The sequence below is a fragment of the Asterias rubens genome, chromosome 1 (genome assembly GCF_902459465.1).
Source record: "Asterias rubens chromosome 1, eAstRub1.3, whole genome shotgun sequence".
NCBI classification, from domain to species: domain Eukaryota; kingdom Metazoa; phylum Echinodermata; class Asteroidea; order Forcipulatida; family Asteriidae; genus Asterias; species Asterias rubens.
Window position 1 is genome coordinate 1,757,009 of NC_047062.1, and position 24,205 is coordinate 1,781,213.

Below are 24,205 nucleotides of genomic sequence, written 5' to 3' on the forward strand. Positions count from 1 at the left end.
AGCTAAATACCACTCACAAGCAATGTATATGGCATGTTTTTGGCCAGTAACATGTGTAAAATAAGCATGATAATTTCGTGCTTAAGCAGATTTTTTGCTTAAGCAGCTCCATGAAATTGGCCCCTGGTTGGACAAAGCAAACTAATTGAAAAATCACTGTGCGGTGGTTTCATTCAAGCCAATAGCGTTTGTCTATAGGGAGACCCCAAGTTGCTGTGATCACGGGCCAAGGAATTCTGTCCTAACAGCCCAAAGGGTAACATGAGTTACAGTTTGATGAGGAACAGAATTCTGTGATAAACATAGGCCTGATATTTCACGGAGGCAACAAAGGCCATTGCCTCTGTGCCCCCTGGTAATTGCCCTTGAAATGACCGTAGAATTTTATGATCTCCTCAAGGCATGTAAGGTGTCCTTTACCAAGGAGAAATTGCCTTGGTGCCCTTGTGCTTTTAAAAACGAAGCATACAGGCCTGTAAACAGTGCCATGAAATTTGCCAGTGTGTGGGTAGTAGGAGTTACTTATATATATTAAAATATATTAAATATATATATATTAAAATAATTAAGTTTTTATGAGCACATTTTCATTTTCTGCTAAATAATAAGTTAAATTGTTTCAAAAATTACAGATTGAATTAAGTACTTTTTTGTTGTGCTTCCAGAAATGGCACTACAATCAATATTGAAAAAATAATAATAATATATTCGATTGAATAGAAAATTCTTGCCTCCTCATCCTCATGCACAAAACACAAAGGTTCTTCTACAGTTTCTCTGAACTACGATAAAACAAGAAAGAAAATCAATGCGTTCTGCAGGAGATATTCCATGCCTAGGTAAGTGTTTTTGTTTCTTCTTGTCTTGGTTAATCTGAGAATAATAATGCCAAGTACAACATTGTGTCAATATTGAGAAGCTCAAATAACACAACAGGCAAGCTACACGGTACAAGGCATTATTGCAGGGTCTTAAAAGCCTTTTTGCCAAACCCAAGAAAAATGTTTAAATACAAAATCCAAATTTTATTTGTGACCCAGCATTTTATCTCAATTTTAAAAACACCTTTAAAGGGATAGACATACAAAGTATTTATGAATTATCAAATGTTTTTTACTAATTATTTTAAACACTCCGATTTGGGAAACTACTATGAATACTTGGGTTGCATATTTTGTTCGAAAAAACCAATTATGTTTTATAGACACAATGAAGTTTTATGAACTGAGTACACATTGGTTTAAGGTTAACGACCTTGTGAATTGAAACTCTTTGGGGAGAAGTTTTGGTTCTGAGAAGAGCCAGGGTTGAGACTTAAAGTGGCTCAACTATTTGAACAGTGTCCTCTGCTTTGTCTTTGTGCTCTTCAAGACAAGTGGAGAACACTGCTCCAAAGGAAGGCACAAAACACTAACCAGCTAACCCTTGTATCGGTTCCGACACGCTCAATGCCCCCATGCTAGTAGGAGTGTATTCCATATAGAGGGTGCTAGATAGATACTGTTTATTATTAAACCTTAACGGGAAACTGCAAGTACCCAGAAAGTTTGTGAGTACCTGAAAAGTTCTAGAGTGTACTCGCGCAAAGAGGAGAATCTTCCATATAGAGGGCGCTAGATAACTCCCGTTAAAATCTATGGGAACCTAGAGTACCTCAAAAGCTCTTGAGTGCACTTACGCTAGTAAAGAGGGTGCTAGATAGCTTCTGTTGATGCTTACAGAAACCAAGAAACAATTTCTTTTGAGTGCACCCAAGATTGTCCGAAAGGCTGAAGGGGTTATTATTATTTAGTGCCTTCCTGTTTAAAGACACTGAACACTATTGGTAATTGTCATAGACCAGTCTTCCCACTTGCTGTGTGTCAGCATATGCCCAAAATATCAAACCTGTGAAAATTTGAGCTCAATTGGTCGTCAAAGTTGTGAGATAATAATGAAAGAAAAAACACCCTTGTCACACAGAGTTGTGTGCTTTCAGATGCTTGATTTCGAGACCTCAAGTTCTAAATCTGAGGTCTCGAAATCAAATTCGTGGAAAATTACTTCTTTCTCGAAAACTACTCCACTTCAGAGGGAGCTGTTTCTCACAATTTGTATACTATCAACAGCTCCCCATTACTCGTTATCATGAAAGGTTTTATGCTAATAATTATTTTGAGTAATTACCAATTGTCTCCACTGCCTTTAAAATGGCAAGACTCTGCTTTATCTCATTCTGATTCAACTTAGATGCAAATACTTTCTAAATCATAAAACCTTCTCAGTTATAACTTCCTATACCATGCAAAGCTTCAAATGTTACTAATTAAGATAAATTAACATCAAGGACAGTGAACGCACCACTAACAGTGAAAATATTTTAAGCAATGCAATAAATGTGACCGTTAACACTCATTTATAATAAGACATTAAGTACAGAGCCATTGCAATAATACAAAAATTAAGTACAAAACTGCAGCCTTTTTCGTATTTCGACTGTTCAAAAAGACAAAACAGGAATAAAAATTTGAATTGTGTTTAGTTTCACCAAGTTGTAATAAAAAATAGATATAATTCGCTGGACCAGACATCTGATGCTACAGAAGGGTCAAACCAGCCACCCACAGTCTATTCACATAGTTTGTCAAACTGGACGTAATATACAAAAAGGGTAAAACACCTGCTTATGATTCCAATGTGCAACATTCAAAATCCACCAGGCTTCACTTAATCAAAATCATTTTTTTTCTCTACAGTACTGTGGTAATCTGTCAATATGACAGTTGTCACAGCATGGAGCTATAAAGGTCACAGTAACAAGAAAATAAAACCCTCATCACTGATGTTGGAGGCTCACAAGAGGGCAGTATAACATGACAGATCTGCAGTCACTGTTTTCAGCTCAATAGTAGATGTTTCTCCAAGCTTTTTATCATGTTTATCTTTGCGTCATTATGACAAGCTTTTGGGCTTTTGGGCTTTTGCGAATTTACATTTACATACTAACTTTTTTTTAACAGTTTGTGGACACAATATAATCAGATATTTATTTACTTACAATTCAAAACTCTGCTGAGTGTGTTTCTTAACTCAGACACATTGTGTACCTGTTAGACGAAGTAAACATCTTTTCAACTATAATTTAGTAAGCTTTGCTGCAGAGTGCTATAAAATAATTGTCTAACTTAGTAACTTCTGCTAAGACTGTAAGAGAGTGTCTAAAGAAACATGCACAGAAAAACTGCTTAGCACAGAAAAAAATCATGCCTAGCAGAAACAAGCTACCAGCCCACCAAAAAACAAGTAATAATGTTGGATTTGTGACTGGTTCCATGTTTATTTTGTATTTATAGCAGAAAATTTTGTTCAGCACCATTTCTACTTTATTTTTAGTAGAGCTTAACAATCAGGATCAAGGCCCAATTTGAAAGAGCTGATGAAGCACAAAAAAGTAGCTAGGAGCAACAAAATTATGCTTGCCAGAATGAGTTACCTGCCAAAATATAACTTCAAATGTACCATCTGTGACTGGTACCCTGCTCAGTTGTGCTTAGCAGGATATAATTCAGCACTTTTTTTCTGGTTAAGCAGCTCTATAAAATTGGGTCTAGTACAGAAGACCAAAAGGTAATAAGCAACAAATATTTCTACGCTAACATATTTTTCAAAAAAAAACATTTATTTGAAGGGGTGGGGAAGTCACTCAGTACAATATGATTCTTTGGCTGCAAATTTGTTTTTGCTGGCAAAATTGTTTGTGCTAAGCAGTTCTCAGTCTGTATAACGTGGCTTAAGGCTTCCTTTGCCTAATACACCATGAATAGCAAACCTTCTCCTTCCAAACTACATGTATCAGGGCTTGGTTCATTACATTACCTCCGATCTCGGAAAAAAACATTATCTTTGTAACTGAAACTAACTCAACCTTAATTAAAACCCCAACTCCCTGGGGATGTTTTCTTTTCAGGAATGCGTTGAATCATTAGAATTCAGTCGCATAACTCAAAGCTGTTGTCTCTAATAAGTTATAGGGTTTGACCCTATGCTGGAAAACACAATCGCTCTGGAAGGTTCATATCAAATTACAGGCAAGTACAACAAACTCGAAGACAAGACAGATTCCCAGGACTGATTATTCACGGAGGCAAAGAAGGCAGTTGCTTCCGTGCCCCATAGTCATTGCCTTGGTGCCCTTGAAATGTTACAGTAGAATTATACAATTTCCTCATATAGGGTGGGTGCTCTTTACCAAGGAGAAAATGCCTTGGTGCCCTTGCCCCTTCAGAAACGAAGCATACAGGCCTGGATTCCTGGGTAACCAGAGTTAACAAAAAAACATACCTTCTTCCTTTTCTACGAGTCGACAAAGATCAAATCCTGATGTTCTGAAAATGAACAGGAATCAGTAAGGCTTAGGTTGAGGTTGGTTGACTGCATAGGAGAGTTTGATGAGTGGCTGAATGTTAGAACTCGTCTTCTGAACTATCGGCCAGTAGCTGCACCCTGTCAAAGTTGCTGCTCATGTCATGGTCCTGGAACGGAAAGATCAGAATCAAATGTCATTTCATTTCATGTTGTTTATTATAATTCTTCTTTTTTATAATTGTTTGTTTTAATGTTATTTAGCCTTCGAGAAAGTCTCAGCTAGGGATGAAACATCAGGCCATTAACTTTTTTTTTCTTTCAATTCTTCATGATATGAACATATTGAATTCCAAATCCCATGTTTTAAAAGGATGACATCATTTATACAAGATCACTTGAGAGCAAAAATAGTTATTTGAAGTGAATCTCGCTGCATTGCTATAAAATTTGCATCGGAACTTCAGATGACTGTGCGTGAAGACCTAATTCTACCAGACTTTTGCACACTAACCAGGTGGTTTACTCGATGAGTGGCATTATAAACTGAATCTTTTTTAGTGTCACCACTTTAAAGATGTAGCTTTAGTATCAAGGTTCAAGGTTCATTTACTTTTGCACAGTATCAAAAAGCAAAAGGCAACATCAATCCAAAGAAGTCATTACAAAATACAAAGAAGAAAAACAAAATACAAAAATTGAAAACCTTTCTCCATTCTGGTCAGTGCACAATACACCTGTACACTAGCATACTAACGGAGTGCTGGGTCAACATTCACACACATTGATTACAAAGTTCAACCTCAAACCTGTATTTTAAACTGAAAATTTTGAAACTAAAAAAATAAATATAGGAATCCTTCTGTCTGCTCAGTGAACAATCATGACAATACACACGTACACACAATGCCATTCTAACAGGACAATATTGCAACACATTGATTACTGAGTTTGACCACACTTCACTGCACCAAGCCTGTATTTGTATTAAAACTCTGAAGTATATTTCTCCCAAAACGATCAATAATCTAAGGTTACAGTTGTGCAAATATTTGTTTGATTCTGCGCAGCCTGTTATGTTGATCAGGATTGTTTAACAGATGTTGTTTCCAACAGTTCACAGTTCACACGTTCATCAATTAGTTTTGTTTTTTGAACATAAATTGTATAATGCTGATTTTTAGGCAAAACAATCAATCAAGAAGTCACCTGTGAACGTTTCAGCTGACCACACTTTTTTTCTAGAAGAGCTAAGGATTGGAATGATGTCTGAAATCAATGATTTGAAGTTGTTTGTGATGGAGATAAATAAAGGCTTAGAAAAACTGGCTACAGCTTTGACTACAACTGTTGATAAGGTTGCTGCCAAAGCAGCCCTCATACTTCAATGAAGGTAGATGCGCAATCCTGCACAAAAGTAGCTATATAACAGTAACACTTGTAGAATCTGTATTCGTTTGGTAATTACTCAAAAAAAAAACATTAACTTAAAAACTGACTTGGTAACAAGCATTGGAGAGCTGTTGATTCCCTCTGAAGTAACCGTTACATAGATTTTGAGAAAGAGGTAATTTCTCACTAAATTATTCCTAGCACGAACTTGCACACAAATTCTTTCAACAAGCATGTTGTTTCTTTCATCATTTTCTCGCAACTTCGATGACCAATTGAGCCCAAATTTTCACAGGCTTGTTATTTTATGCTTATGATGGAATATACCAAGTGAGAACACTGGTCTTTGACAATTACCAAACGTGTACCTTCCCTTTAAGAGAATTTATGATAAATACATTTTTAAACCTTTTTCCTGAGGTTGTTGTGTAAAAATAAAGCTCTTTGAAATGAACCATAGCTTAAATTGAACTTTGATTTTACCCGTTAGAGAGCAAATCACCTGCAACTGGCTTGTAACCGAAATGCCACAAACAGCTGCAAGATTTGACTTATTTCAACCAACAACAAAAAAGATCACAGTAAAGGTCATTCCATGTACAGGCTAAAATGTACATTCTCATCCCATTCCAACCCCTGTGGGTCTAAGACATTTGTCAGACATCTTTTAATTTACACTGGCCTAAATATTCCCATGTTAACATATTAATAGTAAACTCCATTTCAAACAAAGGAAACATTTTTTGTGTGTGAAATTTTTACATAAAATATATGTAAAAACTGTGTCAAAAAATCTCACAATATTAGTCAAGTAAAAACATTATGATGATGATTATAAACAACTGAATAGCTTCCAAAGGCAGTTAATATTCTCTGCATGTATTTTTTCTAACCCATATTTCATGCCCTGGTGAAGCAAACTATTGTAACTTGTAAGTGCAGTGCTATGCACAAGACTCAATTCACTTGCCTTAGAGTACATCAAATACAGGTACAACATTAGATAAACACAAACTCTCATCTGTGTATATTAAGTATATTACAAACACGTTCAAGTGGTGATAATTCCCAGGAAGTCAGTGTGAAGAATGCTTCAATGCTTTTAAGACTACACAATGTGTTAACAGATGTAGCTTCACACTATCTAATAAGTGCTCATCCAAGGAGGGGAAATGTATGTACAAGTCGAGATGCACTACTCTAGGCTCTGTGCAGTAAGGCCAGGATAGTCCCTAGTTAACTGGAGAAGGTGGGAAAACAATATCCTCTGTGCTTGTGCGTGACATGTTTTTGACACCCAAGGAAGGGACCCCCCCCTTTCTTGCCATTGCAGTGTACTTATCTATCAATCAGTACTACCATTCTAAGTGGCCATGAGGGAGTATGGGCTCGTGTGTGCATATTGAAACATAGATCTACTGCTAAATCATTGACGATGTACAGTATACACCTGATCAGACAGCTTATGTAGAACCATAGAGAAAGGACGGGTAGAACCCATAACACATCTCAATGTATTTGCAACTTATGCACATTTAAAGCCATTGGACACTTTTGGAAAAAAAATGAAAAGTTCACAGATTTACAAATAATTTACAGGGTTTACAGAAGGTAATGGTGAAAGATTTCTCTTGAAATATTATTCCATGAAATGCTTTATTTTTTGAGAAAACATTAAAACAATATCAATTCTCGATATCGAGAATTACGGATTTATTCTAAACACATGTCATGACACAGCAAAACGTGCAGAAACAAGGGTGGGTTTTCCCGTTAATTTCTCCCGACTCCGATGACCAATTGAGCCTAAATTTTCACAGGTTTGTTATTTAATATATGAGTTGTGATACATGAAGCGTGGGCCTAGGACAATACTGTTTACCGAAAGTGTCCAATGGCTTTAATAGATGATAAAGGTAACATATACCTCTGGCTTTTGGAACCATTTAACGGTGTTTAATTGTTTCAATCCTATATATATAAGTACACTAAAAATAACACGTGAACATTTATTTCAAAAGGGGGTCAGGTTTTTGAGATGTCGCCAAAAATCCAAGATATGCAGACGCAGGAAGAATAATATATGTTACTGGAAAACACAATCTGAGAAGTGTTACTGTCCCTGCTTCCCAGATTCAAATTTTGGAGCACTGATATAATTTTGTCACTTATTAAAAAAAAATGTATTCATAGGCTTCACACGAGAATCAAGTATTTGTGGTGTGTGGCGCTTCAAAACATGCCGGCCTTCAACTTCGCTTTTGAAGGGGAAAGGGCACATCAATTTCCCTCTGGTAAGAGGCACCTCTTTGCAGAAAATGTAAATTTGTAAAGGAACCTTTACACAAAGCACCACTGCAAAAGCACAGGGAACCACTGCAAAAACACAGGGCACCACAGCAATTAATGTGGATGCCATGGGTTTTTTCAAGGCCTGGACACTTGACCCTACCGACTGACCTGTCCGTTTGACATCATCTTCCTACGCCCTCTGCTCTTGTTCTTCCTGCATGTTCGAACGCCGTAGGCAAAGCACACGATTACGAACGCTGCCACCACACCAAGGATGACCGGAAACATGAGCTTCGATATCAAGCTATTATTCTGTGAGATGAACAAAGAGAATTATCACTTCAAAAAGCAAAAGATCGTGAAGCAAGTCGTCACACTTGTAAGCTTGGACCTGATAAAGTGGGAGTGGAATCAGAAAAATATAGCGCTTCCGCATTCCATATCCGAGGAGTCCGAGGGGTAAGTTGGATTGGGGAGGCAGACATGTCTATTTCCCACATTCAACAAGTGTGGGTGTGATATTTATCTTCAGACAAACTTGACATACAGATTTGCGCATTTTACAGTGTTGAATCAGTTGTGCATTTTGTGTACACTTAGCTTACACCAGTGCAATGTGCGAAGTTAGTGTACATGTAGTACAATATGCAGGGTGAGATATGGGAGGGGTTGTGACGGTTTATATCACATGTCTCGTTGCTGTGCGTCGGCCAATCAGATTCAGGGATTCAAGTTTGTTTTCTACAAAGGTAACAGCCATACTATGGAAACAGCATACTTTCAAATGAGTATTGGCAAAATACATGTAAACATGTAGGCCTATATTATGACCGATATATTCATACATGTAGGTCATCAAACTTCAAAAACGAAAAGCCGCAATTTGCTATTCAGCTAAAATGTCAGATTGCATACGAGGTTATATCAAATTAAATAGGCTCAGCTGTACAGTATGCAGCATACTCAAATGTTCTATTTCTATGGTGTCCATTAAAATGATTTACTTTAAATTTTCATACTCACCGTAAACTTGTCTAACCAACTGTTGTCAGTGTCATTCTTATTTGTTTCTGGAGAGAAAACAAGAAAAAGAAAACGTTAAACATCTGTTAACACATTGTGTGGTCTTAAAAGCATTGAAGCATTCTTCACACTGACTTCCTGGGAATTATCACCACTTGAACGTGTTTGTAATATACTTAATATACACAGATGAGAGTTTGTGTTTATCTAATGTTGTACCTGTATTTGATGTACTCTAAGGCAGGTGAATTGAGTCTTGTGCATAGCACTGCACTTACAAGTTACAGTAGTTTGCTTCACCAGGGCATGAAATATGGGTTAGAAGTAGTTTTTTTTATTTTTTTTTTTTATGAATTTGACCAACTGGTTAACACCAGGCATCTTCCATTTTTCCACCTGACAGGATTTTTTCTCAGAACTGTTGGAATTTTGTTTTCCTAGAAAGTACCACTTGCGCGGCCAAACTCATCATTTCATTTGCAAAAATTGACCAACCGTCTCTACCAACAGTGGCCTAAATTCCATTGCAATTGAGCACAGCCAGTGGCTTCTCCAGATTCCTGCTCCCATTGAAGCTCTTTGAGCAATGGCTCTCCTACCCTCTGCATCATCTGTGTGCCTCAAAATGGCACTGCACTAATGACAAGTGAGTAAGCTTAATACAAGCAAACTTCACAGAATGGGAAAATAATCCACATAATATCTCGGGCTTATGAAACCACAGCTTTGCTTACAGCTCTGAAAAGCTACTTCTGCAGTGCACAGAAAATGCATAATAACAAAACTCTGAAATTTACAAAAATGCAGCTGTATTTATTAAGTAGGAGATTCTCAGCCCTGGAACTTCATATTTGAAAGGGCATTGTCTCTTCATTTTGCACAGCACTTCAGCTGTAAATCAAGAAGGTCAAGACCAGGGCAACGTAGGTCTTGGCCTTCATGTTATTTCAGGCCTACAGGCCTGATACTTCACGAAGGCAATTGCCTCCATGCCCCATGATCATAGTCTTGGTGCCCTTGAAATGCTCCAGTAGAAATTTACAATTTTCTCATAGGGTGACCATACTTTACTAAGAAAAAAATGCCCTGATCATACAGCATAAGTTAAAGAACTGTACCCACCAGCGTTAGATGTGAGTGGTGAATGTGTATGGTGATCTCCACTCTCCTCATTGTCTCCTTGGTGTGGTTTTTTGGTCTTGACTGGCTGGGGCTTTTGAGTCGTTTGGGCAAGAGTAGTTGTTGCTGGTGGAGGCTGTGTTGTTAGTTCCACAGGAGGTGGTAGCGTAACAACTGGGTGTTTCGTTGTGACTGGCTTCTGTGTTTCCTTCTTTGGTATTGGTGTTGTTGGCTGTAGAGTTGTTGCCTTCGTTGTCGCCACAGTTGTAATTGGTGAATGAGTCGTTGTAAACCAAGGTGTTGTAGTTGTCAATTCAGTCGTTGTTGTTGGAGGTGCTGTGGTTGCCAAGGGAGTCGTTGTTCTCACAGGTGTTGCTGTTGCATTAGTTGGTGTAGGAGAAGCCGGTTTTGCTGATGCTACTGGAGGTTCAACAGGTTGTGGATTAGGGTCCTCTGACTTAGGGGTCTCTGAAGTTAGACTTGAATCTGGTTCTGTGGTTGTGTTGTTAGTGACAGCTGCTGGTTCCGCTGTTAATCCAGTACCCGTCACCTCTTCTGTTGTTGCTGTTTCCTCACTTGTGACTGACTTTTCTGATGAAACTGTTGTTACATCATCAGTTGTTACAGTTGGATTTGAGGCGACAGTTGTTGTTGGAGATGTTTTAGGAGGAATTGCCGCTGCAGAGCAAAACTGACTTAGGACAGCAACAGACAGAATGCAAACGCTTATAGCTAACAGTTTTGTTTGGGAACTCATCTTGGCTGTCTGAACTCCGAGTCTCTATTTAGACGTGACGTCAGTTATTGAGAAGTCATTTTAAGGTTTGGCTTGCGCTAAGAAACCCTGGAAGTATCTCTCTTTTTCTGTTAAAAGGAAGTAAATAAACAGATTTACATAATATGACTATTATTTCTTGATTCTGCATTCAACTCACTCTTTAATGAGTTTTAATCATTGCATGATCTCATACTGGACATGCTTGAAGTAAGTATGTGTTGTGGAAGTAGAACCGTTCCCAACTGTTTCAAGCAGAAAAATGTCATTAGTTCAAATATGAAATTTCTAGAAAGATGTACCCTCCTGTCTGCACACTAAGTTCTCTCTCTCACTCTGAGGATACAGCAGGCCTCGAAATAACCCCCAGCACCCATTGTTTTGCTGTGGTGCCCTGTGCTCAATACAACCCTTTGTTTTCTGCATAGAGGTGCCCCGTAACAGAAGCTGTGCCCCTTCCCCTTCAAGAGCGAAGGTCTGATTACGGTATACCTGCAGTAAGCCTGCTGTGACAGCATATAAAATTTAAAAAAATGAAGCTTTACTACTTCTGTCTATGTGCCTATTATGCACATGAACAAAGTCCACACGGTTTCTAGGCAAGAAAGGAATGTACTATCTAGTCTACAGCAATAAAACCAATCATTGGTTGCAGGTAGGGAACCATTGTCTGTGGGACAATATAAATATTTGGCCTTTTACCATTGTTTGCATCAGCCAAAGACCACTTGTGGTGACATTTTGGCAATGAATTAAGGTTACGTATGACATGTAGTTTAACACATCACAATGCATTTATGCCCTTTACCCCTTCTCCCCGAGTTATTTACTACAATATGTGTGATCTTTATTCATTTCCATATCATTTGTTTTCCACGTTTTGTTGTTATTCCTCAAAATAAAAAATTATAACTTTTTTCCCTGATTTGTGGTTCTTAACATCTTTTAAAAAAACAAAAAACAGTCAGTCAATTACTACAGTGTACATTTTCAGTGCCTGCAAAGTAAAAACCGAATTCAGCCTTTAAAAGAGGTTTCAGCTTTTAAAACTTATGTCTTCACAACATTTTTGTGTGTGATATCCTTGTCTGTAAGCAAATCTGATACATTCACAATGGCAATGGATTTGCATTGTTAGTCAACTACTTAAAAAAATAGAGAAATTGACAGCAGGTTTGCAGGCCTTTTGCTTTAGTGGTGAAGTGTTTATGAAAAGGACATTCTGCAGAAGGCAGCAAAAAAACATCTGAGACCAGTGATTTTAGCCCTCAGACAATAAACTCATGAAGGGACGGACTCATGAAGTCCAAAAATCTTGTGTTTTTCAACATTTGATTGAATAAAGAAATGATGTTCAAATAGTGACTCTGAGATGAGTTTAGTAATATACAATTCAATTAAGTATCAAAACAAAATTATAAATCCATCATAAGAAAAATTAGAAAAAAAATCTTCCCTTACTAATTTATATTCCAAATGACAACAATTTCAGGTTTAACTATTTCCTAATTAGGGCCTATTATTAATTCTGGTTCGGTAAACATTTTGGGTTTACAAGCCCTCTTAGAGTTACGCCCCAGCATCCTTGCGCTATCATATCTATAGATGTATGAACTCACTCAGTAACTAGCTGGGGCACTGTCCCTAAAAACAAATTTGACATCTGCAGTTCCAATCGAACTGCAGATGTCAAACAAATGTTTCATTTAGAGGAATACAGCACCTTACTAAAGTCCGGTTCATACTTCCTGCAAATGCGAATGCAAAGCAAATTTGACGTCACAACCCTCCTTTCGCAGCGATATTTCGCAAGTGAGTTGAACAAAGTTGAACTGCTGCGAATAATTCGTTGCGAATTTGTGACGACAACATTCATATCGAATTCGCATTCGCAGGAAGTATGAACCGGGCTTAATAAAAAAGCTGGGTCTAACCATGGAGGTAGAAATCACAAGCCCTACCTATTATAAGTATAAGCTAAGCCTAACTAAGGTCTTCGGAAATTTTAACAGCTTTGCAGGCGTCCTTGCAGGCTTTCCGAAATGGGGTCAAACAGACACGATGACATCATTAACAACATGATGCAAAAACAAAATACAATGTGTATGTGACAATCCGATCCCATATGTCAATATTTTGCCAATGCCACTTCACTTGTGACTTGCTTATTTATTTGAAATCAGTCCTTCTTCCTTGTCTTTTTTGTAAGTTAAAATTAAATACTTCAGTTTCACACTAAAAATAGAAAGAACACAGCATGTTTTACAAGTCGGTTTAACTTTTATGTAAGTTCAACGTGTTAAAAACCACGAAGACAACTAGCTTGTCAAACAATTTTCACTAAAGGTCGAGTTGTCTTACTTCACAATAATGTGTGTGTAAGCGGGAGCGGTGAAAAACTCCGCCGGCGAACACGCAGCCATGGCAGCGGGCTTTGCCTTCGGAGCAGCTAGCTGGGTAGGTGCTACGGAGTCAACTCGACCTAGAATGACTAAATTGGAATCATCAGAAAAGCTAAACCATACAATCAATGAAAATAATTTTGTTCAAGTCACAGATCTTACCAATAAAAATGCAGCACTTCTATAGCTGACGAATACTGGAACGTTTGTTGTTCTTCACAATCACAGAAAATGTTCCACGTCGGCGAAATCTCAATCCAGCGATTTCGCAAGAGGGCTCAGTTTTTTTTAGAACGATCTCATTTCACTGGTACTCCAGCGAAAATCCCACAGTAAAGAGGTGCAGTGCCAGGCATCAACGTAAAAAACAAAATGGCAGCTCCCAAGAAAACCGACATGGACGACGTCGAAAAGATTGATTTTAACCCTGAAAAGTATCCTAAAGAAATTGCAAATCCTCTACGCACATTTCAAAAGTCGTTAATTGAAGTAGAGAAAGTTTTGGCTCCGTTGAAAAGAGCATCACTTCCTGATCTCAATTGTAAGGTAGGGTCAAACAAAATTTGCTTCAGACTCACAGTCACAGTCGCACTTTACAGTCACTACGGCCATTGCTCCATGGCCATACACATACAGTCAGCAGACTCACATCCGTGTACATGGACTCATTTGGTCGGAAATCAGTCAGACTCAGAGGAATCAGATGGTAGGGACTTTTCGTTTTCGATGACGGATGGTTCTGTGACGGTAAAGATGACATTTGGCGTCATCTGCGCATGCGTCGGCTTTGAGGACGGTCGTCCGTCAATTTCTACGACAGTACTTGGGATGAATCTTCGTTGTGCTGAAAACGACAACGTTTAGCTGAACAACCGTCGCAGAACCATCCGTCGTCGAAAACAAAAAGTCCCTGGTAACCGGACACTTCGGCACCTTGCAAACTCGGCACCAGCAAAATCGGCACTTAGCAAACTCGGCACCTTGCAATTTCGGCACCCACTCGGCACCAAGAATGTCGGCACCAAACAAACTCGGCACCGACCTGTTTTGGTCCAACAAACTCGGCACCAAACAAACTCGGCACCGGCCTATTTAGGTCCATCATTTCTACCATGATCAAACTAAACAGCAAATACCACCCAAAGAGTAGTACGTGTACTTAACACCATAAAAACTGGTTTGAATTTACTTAAAATAATTAGTACTAGTAGTTATTTTGTTATGCTAGCTTATGTATGACCATAACCGCTTCCGAATTTTGAAAAACTTTTTGTAAATGTTCCCAAAAAATACTTGGACATCGAAATTACCATGGAGGTAGAAATAGATGAAATTATATGTATTGCCGACTCAAAAACGTCTTGAAAAGTTTACACAAAATAAATAATAATGATTTTGATACAGATTTTTGAAAAGGGCGACCTCACTATGACAGTGAAAAATACATATTAATTACTAGACGTCGAACCCGTCGATACACACGACGAGGATCGGGATTTATTTCAATTTCCACTGGGTGCCGAGTTTGCAACCGTGGCGGATTGAGCGTTGAAGGTGCCGAGTTTGTAGTTGTGCATGTGCCGAGTTTGTGGGTGCCGAGTTTGCAAGGTGCCGAGGTTGTGGGTGCCGAGTTTGAGAGGTGCCGAGTTTGCTGGTGCCGAGTTTGCAAGGTGCTGAAGTGTCCGGTATTCAATCAGATTCAGCAGAGTCCCATAATTAATGTCATGATCAAAACAAGCTGTCATCATAGAAATGTTGAAATTAAGAAAGATTAACAATTTTGCACTTACTGCTGATTCAGACAGAGATTCCAAGTTCAGAGGCCAGCTATGAGCTATGCGCGAGATTTTTCAAAGCCTACCCCCGCCCTAAAAAAAAATGTCTTTTTTTTTCTCTCTCGCAGAACGGAATCGCCGCCCATAAAAAAATTGTTTAAAAACCGCCCCCCAAAAAACACTTTTTTTCCCCAGAAATTTATTTATGGACAAAATGTTACGAACAAAGCGCATCAAAAACCTCTTTGGTATACTTCAAAGTCACATGAGGTGCTCAGGAGATGTTGCTGGTTAATGTGGAGGTACGATTATTTCAGATTATTTCCCCCAAAAAGAAAAATTTTACGCTCTTGACTTCTGCCTGTTGTTGAAGAGTCTATGCTGGTGGAGCGCATTGAACGACTTAGCTAAACGAATCGGGACAAACTTGTGCGCAATGTGCGTTTTGCGCTCTGCCGATTGTCTCCTTAATCTTCTGGGAGAGCAAAAGCGTGCGCAATCTGTTGATGATTCTGATAAACTGCGTGCAATCTGAAGATTGTGCAAACTTTGTAGATTGCGTTTATTTGTACACATGTGCGCAATATGGCAATGCATTGCCGTTATTTTTTATTTTTTATCCGGTCTGGCCACAATGCGTGAGAGCATGGTTGCGGCGCATGAGAGCGTGAGACAGACCCCTAATGCTGCTTGAGTCGAGACTTGGTAGGTCTGTGATTATAGTGGTACGACCATGGTCATGGAGCTTGGAGGCTTCCTCCACGACCGATTATGATAATGTTCCGCCCTAACTTGATAATTCCAACTATAGGACACTATTGGCAATTGTCACAGACTAGTCTTCACAGTTGGTGTATCTCAACATATGCATAAAATAACAAACCTGTGAACATTTGAGCTCAATCGGTCGTCGAAGTTGCGAGATATTAATGAAAGAAAAAACACCCTTGTCGCACCATGGTCACAGATGCTTCAGATGCTTGATTTCGAGACCTCAAATTCTAAATCTGAGGTCTCGAAATCAAATTCGTGGAAAATTAATTCTTTCTAGAAAACTACGTCCCTTCAGAGGGAGCCGTTTCTCACAATGTTTTATACTATCAACAGCTCCCCATTACTCGTAATCAAGAAAGGTTTTATGATAATAATTATTTTGAGTAATTACCAATATTGTCCACTGGCTTTAAGTAAAGGGAGAAACCTTGCTGCTTGTATAATGATCCAACTGATTTTTTTTCTTTTCTTCTTGTAGCTGCAGGCTCTGGATCGCGCTAAAATGGAACTTGTTTCTGCCTATGCCATCAACTCCATGTTTTGGAGTAAGTACAAAGTTCAGTCAAACCATGTAGCCATAGATGTAGCACTCCTCTCTAAATGCTAAGAAGCTCAGTACCTGGATCTTAAACACAGAGTAGAGACCATCTGAGTGATAACAAGTGATCTAACATCCAGATATTTTTGAGCGAAAGTGATGTCCTTAGTTTGGAGTGTTATTGTCTGACTGTTTTTCCTCTGAAGGGGGTGCGTTTTGCTTGTATAAAGCTACTGTGTTTCTGATCAATCAGAGTGTTGGTTCCAGTCCCGCTTGTAACACTTGCGTCCTTGTACTTTACAAATTGTTCTCGCCAGCCTGATGCTTCATAGAGGCGAAGAAGGCGATCGCCTCCATGCCCCCTGGTCATTGCCTTGGTGCCCTTGAAACACTCCAGTATAAATTACTTAGTGTGGTTTTAACAGATGCTACAATCGCTTTTCGATGAGCCATTATACAATGTATCAGTAAGTTTTGATATCTTGGCACAACAATAACTCACAATCTCAATGACAGCGAAGAGGTCTGTATAAGAATAGGGATCAGAAAGGCTGCACTACGGAAGTGCAAATACTTGGCATCTTTGCGTGTTTCCCTTGACACATAGTTACAGCTAGTACAGTCTTTGGTGATTGCCAAAGTACTGTATAACTCCTCCACGCTCACCTTCAGCTGACCTAAAGCGCTTTGATGCTTTTGGCAGAAAGATTTGGCGAACCCTGCTGGGCACAAAGTGGTCAGACTTCATCGCAAATGAAAGGCTGGCTGAATGGCAATCTGAGGACGAGGAGGCCACAAACGCAAGTCTATGCCGAATGATGATGATTAGTGTGGAGTGCTATTTTAACTTTGACAGCTTTCAAAGGGTCCTAAATGGTTTGCCATAGACCATAAGTGTATGTTGCTAGTATAAAACAACACTCATTCTTGGTTTACAAGGGTGATTTTCCCTAGATTGGCACATATCATGCTGTCTCTGTCGAAGCTGAAAAGACAAAGATCATTTCCTAATAAAGCCAACCCAGTTTACAAAGCAACAGTTACATCTGTACTTTTTAATTTTCTTGTCTTGATGTTTATATTGGAATGAATACTTTCTATTGGTTCATCAAGATGAAACAAAAACTTGGAATAGTTTGTTTATTTGGCCTATTTTTCGTTCTCTCTCTTCTAGTGTATCTCTGCACACATGGAATCAATCCAAGAGAGCATCCCATCAAACATGAACTGGTAAGTTTCTGAATATTCAGTTTATGGAATTAACTATTAAAATTCCTTGTCTATTGTACATTATACAATTGCTGCACGCTGTGACGGGATCGATGGCGTTTTGTACACCCGAGGGGGAAAATGGCACCCGAGGTGAAGCCGAGGGTGCCATTTGCCACCGAGGGTGTACAAAACCCATTGACCCCAGTCACAGCGTTCAACAATTGTTTTGTTATACCTTGGTAACATTGTTATTACTCTTCTTGAAGTTCTGTTGTCATCTTCAAACATTATTAAGACGGAGCAATGCATAGTTCAATCATGATTTAATAAGCAGACGAACAGTTCAAACAAGAAACAATTCTTCACCTGTTGATCGAACCCGCGTGTGTTTTGCACAGCGCTTGAAATCAACCAACAGGGGGAACGATCAAGGTGATGTACACCTGTGTACATCACTTTTCATGTTACCCGGCGCGCTGTGCATTACGCGTAGCGCGCATCATTAGCCATGATACATGCGTATTTGTTGCACGGCACGTGATTGGTTTCGACCAATCAAACTTGACAATTTGCACAGAGGTATAACAATATACACATGCTGCATGCTGTGACGGGGTCCATGGCGTTTTGTACACCCGAGGGGGAAAAAGGCAACCAAGGCGAAGCCAAGGGTGTCATTTTCCCCCGAGGGTGTACAAAACCCATGGACCCCAGTCACAGCGTGGCCTGCAACAATTGCTTTGTTATACCTTGGTAATATGAGTATTCCTATTCTTAAAGTTCTGTTGTCATCTTCAAACATTAATTACGACGAGTATGCAAAGTTTAACAGGAGACGAACAGTAATACAGTTGTTCAATGGATCATACAAGAAACCATTCTTCACTGTTCCCTCGAACCCGCGGCTGTTTTGTACTAAGCGCTGGAAATCGACCAACGCTGGGAACGATCAAGGTGATGTACACCAGTTAACATCACTCATGTTACCCGCCGTGCTGTGCAGCCATGGTCCATGTGTATATGTTGCACGGCACGTGATTGGTTCTCGACCAATCAAACTTCACAGTTTGTTACAGAGGTATAACCAGTATACTTGTTGTTCTCATATTGATCATATTTGTTGAGGTGTCACAATTTCTGTTTTACACTCAAAGAAAACATTCTGAAACAAGAAGGTATTTTGTCATTTTCTTCCAAGTGAACTGGTGAAATCAATCATACATTGGATACATTGCTAAGGATTTATGTGCAGTAATGCTTACCCTAATTTCTTCCCCCATTCTAATTTAAGAAGTATTTAAATTCAAGTTGACAAAAATGTGTTCTTATTTTTTTCTTTCAGGGGCGTATACAAAAGTATATGAACAGAGTGAAAGAGATTGCTGACAAAGAACTTGGTAGGTGAACTGTGTCATTTCGTAGTGTGTTAAATCACTATCCACAATCATACTCTCATGGATCAGATACACAGTCAACCCTCCTACTGTCTGACCATTCAATATATCCACTGCAGACTTGAACAATGGACAAACTATGAGAGCCTACAATACAATATGATATAATATGCACAGTACATCCATAGGTACATGTTATGTACATACATGTAAATACACTGGGCTTTTATATTATACACGAACATGTACAAATATAACATCGTTTTAGGGTGACTTGTCAATATTAGCTCTCCGAGGTATTGGAAGTTGACAGACTAGTTCTCGAGGTGAACTAGTTCGTCAACTTCCAATACCGAGGGGAGCTAATATCGACTAGTCACCCAAAATGAGCCATGTTAAATTTGGTTTACTATTCTTCAAACGTGTTCAGTTGTTTGGAGCAGGGGAAAATTACGACTGTGAAATAAAATGCACATTACAAGTTTTTTCATGTGTTGGATGTCGCTAGAGCGATGTACGTGCTTTGACAGTACCTTGATCGTAAATGCGCATGACAAGTAGAATAGCGCTCGAGCTGCCCAAGTGCTTTTTTACTTGTCATGCGCATTTGCCATGTATGTGAAAACTCGCGTGTGCACTAGGTCAATAGCAAAAATAGCACCTGGCACGTGATGATGAATGGACCAGAAAGAAGTTGACTTGCGGTCATGAATATGTATGAGGTATAGTAAAATGCCATAGTACAGTCAACCCTCTTACTGTCCGACAATTCAATATCATCTACGTAGTTATGAATGATAAGATTGATGTAGAATTGTAGATTTTATTTGATTGTATTTCTGACATTTTGTTGCAGCTGCCAAACTGGACAAAGGAGCAGCTAAGCGTTTTGTGAATGCGGCATTATTTGATGCAACCGAAGGTAATGTCATTCAAAATACATTATTTCTATAGCCCCATAAATGCAATAAGCCCCTTTGAGGTATGCCGGACATGATAGGGGTTTACTGTTTGGTTTGGGTGTATACACACAAATTTACCCAAAACCTTGTGTATAAACCTTGTGTCCGCCATATCTCAAAAAGGCTTATGTGCTGATGCTATTATGCAACTGTTCAGGCGTGGAATTACACGGAGGCCGTGGGTTGCGATGCCCCCGGTGTTGGCCTTGGTGCCCCTTCAAAATATCCCATAGGCTATCAGATTCTACAATGGATTGTGCCCTTTGCAAAATGAAAATGGCCTTACCCTTTCAAAGATGAAATTCCATGCCTGACTGTATCTGATGTACAAAATTGAGGTACCAATTTGCGCTTGTTACATCTGACTTGTGTCCATGACATCCATTTGACAGAGAGTCTTGATTTTTCAACTTTTTCCAGAAAAACCCAAGAAAGGTAAACGGAAGTTGGCAGGGAGCTCAGAGGCAGGGCCATCCAAGAAGAGGTGACAAGTCTCTTTGTTATTGCAGAAGTTCAATTTAACAGTGAAAAACACCGAAGGACTCGACAAGCTTCCTTGTGATGCTTCATATGGGGACCATCTATGTAAAGACAGTGTAAATGAAGTGTTTAAGGCATTAGAACAAGTCCCAGTTAGTATTGATGGGTGAATCGGCTGTGGTTGTTGGCATCAAATGTTGTGCATGGACCAAGAAGTGTCCAGCATGGAGCTTTATGTTGTGCACTGAAATTTTAGGATGGCCAAAAGGTGGCTAGTGTTGGCTGATGGTCTGCCATTTTGTTATTCAAACTGCTTGTAAAGATATTTTCTAATTGCGCGAGCGTGTTGATTAAAACTGCATTAGCACAGAAACACATGGGGAATTTGATTCTCAAAATGGTACATCCTAGATTTATCAGGGGTAGTCCAATAACATCTGGGCCCAATTTCAAAAAGCACGTAAGCAAAAAACTTGCTCATCACTGAAAAATCTTGCTTAACAGTAATTGGTTACCAGACAAAAGTCCATTAGTTTATGTTGTGGCAACTGGTGCCCCACTAATTGTTTTGCTTGGTAAAGACAACTAAGCAGTATTTTCTGCTAAACAGCTTCCTAAAATTGGGCCCAGGTAAATTGGGTCAATAATGAAAAAGCATTGGATTTGAGGTCTTAATAATTGACGTTATTAAACTCTAATTTTTAAACAAACCAAATCACTCCTGTCAAGTTTCTTGTATACTTATTTAATTTGATCACACACAACAATCTTTGATCAAACTCAAACCTAGGCAGGAGACCTTTCAACATTTCATTATCATGTAACATTCATATCCGGACGTTTTTGATAAAATCCAACAGTTATTGTTTATATTTTCTTTAACAAAATGTTCAATAAAATAATCCAATTTGAGAAGATATCAGAATGAACACATCTAGTTTGTATGAATGTTTGGTAGATCAGAAGTTATGTTCTAATTCAGAAAAAAAAATTCGGCAGTTTGTCAGAAACGAAATTAATGGTGCTTAGAGAAGCAAAAAAACTGAGCTGACATTATTTTACATATCTGTATTCCAAGCTTCCCTGGGTTACACACATGAAGAGTGCAGGTATTTGTGACAAACCCATGACATTGGATTATATAAGGTATTATACAGGATTAGTATAGCTGACAAAATATTAGTAACAGATGGTGTTCATGTTTCGTGTGATCAACCATGTACAAGAAAAACAAACTTGAAAACAATGCACAATTTTCAGCATGTAAACAAATTGTAATTTTGGATGTGAGGGTTTTCAGATGTTTTTCTTGAATATCATTTCAGGGGGAAATATTATTTCACAGAAAAAATGGTTCCAGTATGAACTTCATAATCAGTAAGTTTTCAGACTTCAATTAAACATTGGTGGTTTTTATGTTTACCAATCCTGTATAATACCTGTGAAAGTTTCAGCTGAATACAGTGTCTGCTTGTTCAGAAAACTTGCAAATCGCTTCACTCTCATAATCATATGAGATTTGTAATTGTGAAAATTTCTGATAAATGACTTGCTGGCGTGGGTTTCCCCCTTGTTCTAGACTGGGAACCTCTCAGATGTTACAATTCACGTTTTACAGACTCTGCATTAGTAGAAATACAAAACTACCGGTTCGGACACAATGTGGAATATTTCTTTCTCCTTTAGGTGACTGCATTGCTTCATTCAGGAAAACTAAAGGCTCAACGAGGTTTTGAGAAAAATTCTGAAATCAGGAACAAATACTGAGAAATCACATGCCTGTTTATAATGGATTCAATTTTCTACATTTTGAGGAACAACAGTTAAAAAAAAGAGCAACCCGCGCCTGAAAATTGCATTTTCACAAACTAACATAACAAGAAATAGAAGCTGCTATGGAGTAAACTTGAGAGTTCTCGGTTAAAGCTATTTACAATAAAATATCTCACACATGCATTCCAAAGCGACAACTCTCATGAAATGCATAATTACACAAGTTTTTTTAATTTATATATTTACTGTGATTTGATTAAAGAACATTTAAAAGAGGAAGTATGCCTTTGGTTTTTTGAACCATTCAATTTGTTTTAAAAGTTGTATAAATATAGATTATGTACAATAAAAGTAACCTGTGAAATTTTTTAAATTTGAAAAGGTGGTAGCATTTTAAGATATCGACCAAAATCTGGAACAGTTATGTCCTTGCAGGAAGAATCATCCGGGATTGATACATGTATACAGAAATCTGAGAAAAGTTTCATTCAGAATATTTCTCAGATCGAAAAACTTGATTCCCTCTCTTTAAAACTACATTCCTTTTTCGGGAATCTTTTCTCCAACATTAACAGCTAGAGTGCTTCGTACCACGTTTTTTTTTTATAGCCATCATCTTTTGGAGTAATAACCAAAGGCAAATACCCTTCCTTTAGCGACACAAAATTACAGTTAAAATGACATTTCTTTTATAAAACTAAGCATTTCTAAAAAGAGGTTGCAATTGCCCTAGATGCACATTTGGAATAGTTCCTGCTAACCATGCTAAGTGATATCACACCATGGTGTTGGAAAACAAATTGCATTGCTGGATTATTCATAGTTTATCACCAAATACAACAACTGTTTTGCCAAAATTTGAAGAATTGTTTTTCTTATATGGTTACATTTCAATGTCAACTCTAAGACTGGGCAAGTTTCACGCATATTCAAACTTTTAGGACCAAATTTGTCCCAACTATATTGAATTTTTTGTGGGGTGCGATTCTGTTTCTTCAAATACTTTAGTTTAGGGCCGAATAATTTATTGTTGAGAAAGTAAAATTTAGCCATGAAATATTTGAAAGTAAAACAAATATAACAAAGAAAACGGGGAGAGATTGGTGGGAAACGGCTCCCTCTAAAGTGGAGTAGTTTTTCGAGAAAGAAGTAATTTTCCACAAATTTGATTTTGAGACCTCAGATTTAGAATTGGAGGTCTTGAAATCAAGCATTTGAAATCAAGCATCTGAAAGCACACAACTTTGTGTGACAAGGGTGTTTTTTCCTCGTAACTTTGATGACCGATTGAGCTCAAATTTTCACAGGTTTGTTATTTGATGCATATGTTGAGATACAGCAAGTGAGAAGACTGGTTTTTGACAATAACCAATAGTGTCCAGTGTCTTTAAACATATTATGTAAAGGTCGCACAAATTTGGGCGTGATTGACTAGCATCCTTGTCCCAAGTGTTTCACTGTTAATTTTAATAAACTGCTTGCATTAAATACAAATTTTAATTACAAGTAGCCTTTGTTTGAGTTTTTGATATGCCCAAGACTTGCAGTCTATTTACACTTTCTTTAGGCTAAAATGAACATTTTGTAATGGCAAACTTCCCTTTGCATAAATTGATACCGATATAACAGCACCAAACTTCACAGCACGATAAAATTCAAAATCAAGTAATGCACATCAATCAATGTTAAAATCAGTATTGCAAACATTTCTGATCGGTAAAAATAGTTAAAACCATTCTTTGGAACCTTTCTTGATTTGTTCACCTTTAAGACATGTCTATAATACATTTATACATACATTTAAAAATGTCTCAAAGAGACGAAAGCGTCATCACTAAATCTAATAGTAATTTAATAATTTGGGAGGCTATTCATCCTTACTGGCAGCTAAGAGCTGAATTGCGAAGGACGTGGCTACGAGTTTGAGAAGCAGGCATGCAAGTGCGCCTTTGG

General features: G+C 38.3%; 2 protein-coding genes across 2 annotated transcripts; one reads left to right on the top strand and one right to left on the bottom strand.

The window, feature by feature from the left end:
* Positions 1-4,257: 4,257 nt before the first annotated feature.
* Positions 4,258-13,664, bottom strand: LOC117301371 (mucin-2-like). The gene is made up of 5 exons (XM_033785308.1): positions 13,507-13,664; positions 10,171-11,031; positions 9,049-9,095; positions 8,194-8,337; positions 4,258-4,511 (listed from the first exon to the last, which is right to left on the bottom strand). Exons 2-5 carry the CDS (start codon positions 10,922-10,924, stop codon positions 4,443-4,445), a joined length of 1,014 nt encoding a protein of 337 aa, XP_033641199.1. The 5' UTR covers positions 10,925-11,031; positions 13,507-13,664; the 3' UTR covers positions 4,258-4,442.
* Positions 13,665-13,676: 12 nt separating this feature from the next.
* LOC117301378 (nuclear nucleic acid-binding protein C1D-like) lies at positions 13,677-21,710 on the top strand. The gene is made up of 6 exons (XM_033785321.1): positions 13,677-13,890; positions 16,372-16,438; positions 17,606-17,661; positions 18,986-19,040; positions 19,894-19,959; positions 20,420-21,710. Exons 1-6 carry the CDS (start codon positions 13,717-13,719, stop codon positions 20,485-20,487), a joined length of 486 nt encoding a protein of 161 aa, XP_033641212.1. The 5' UTR covers positions 13,677-13,716; the 3' UTR covers positions 20,488-21,710.
* Positions 21,711-24,205: the final 2,495 nt, after the last annotated feature.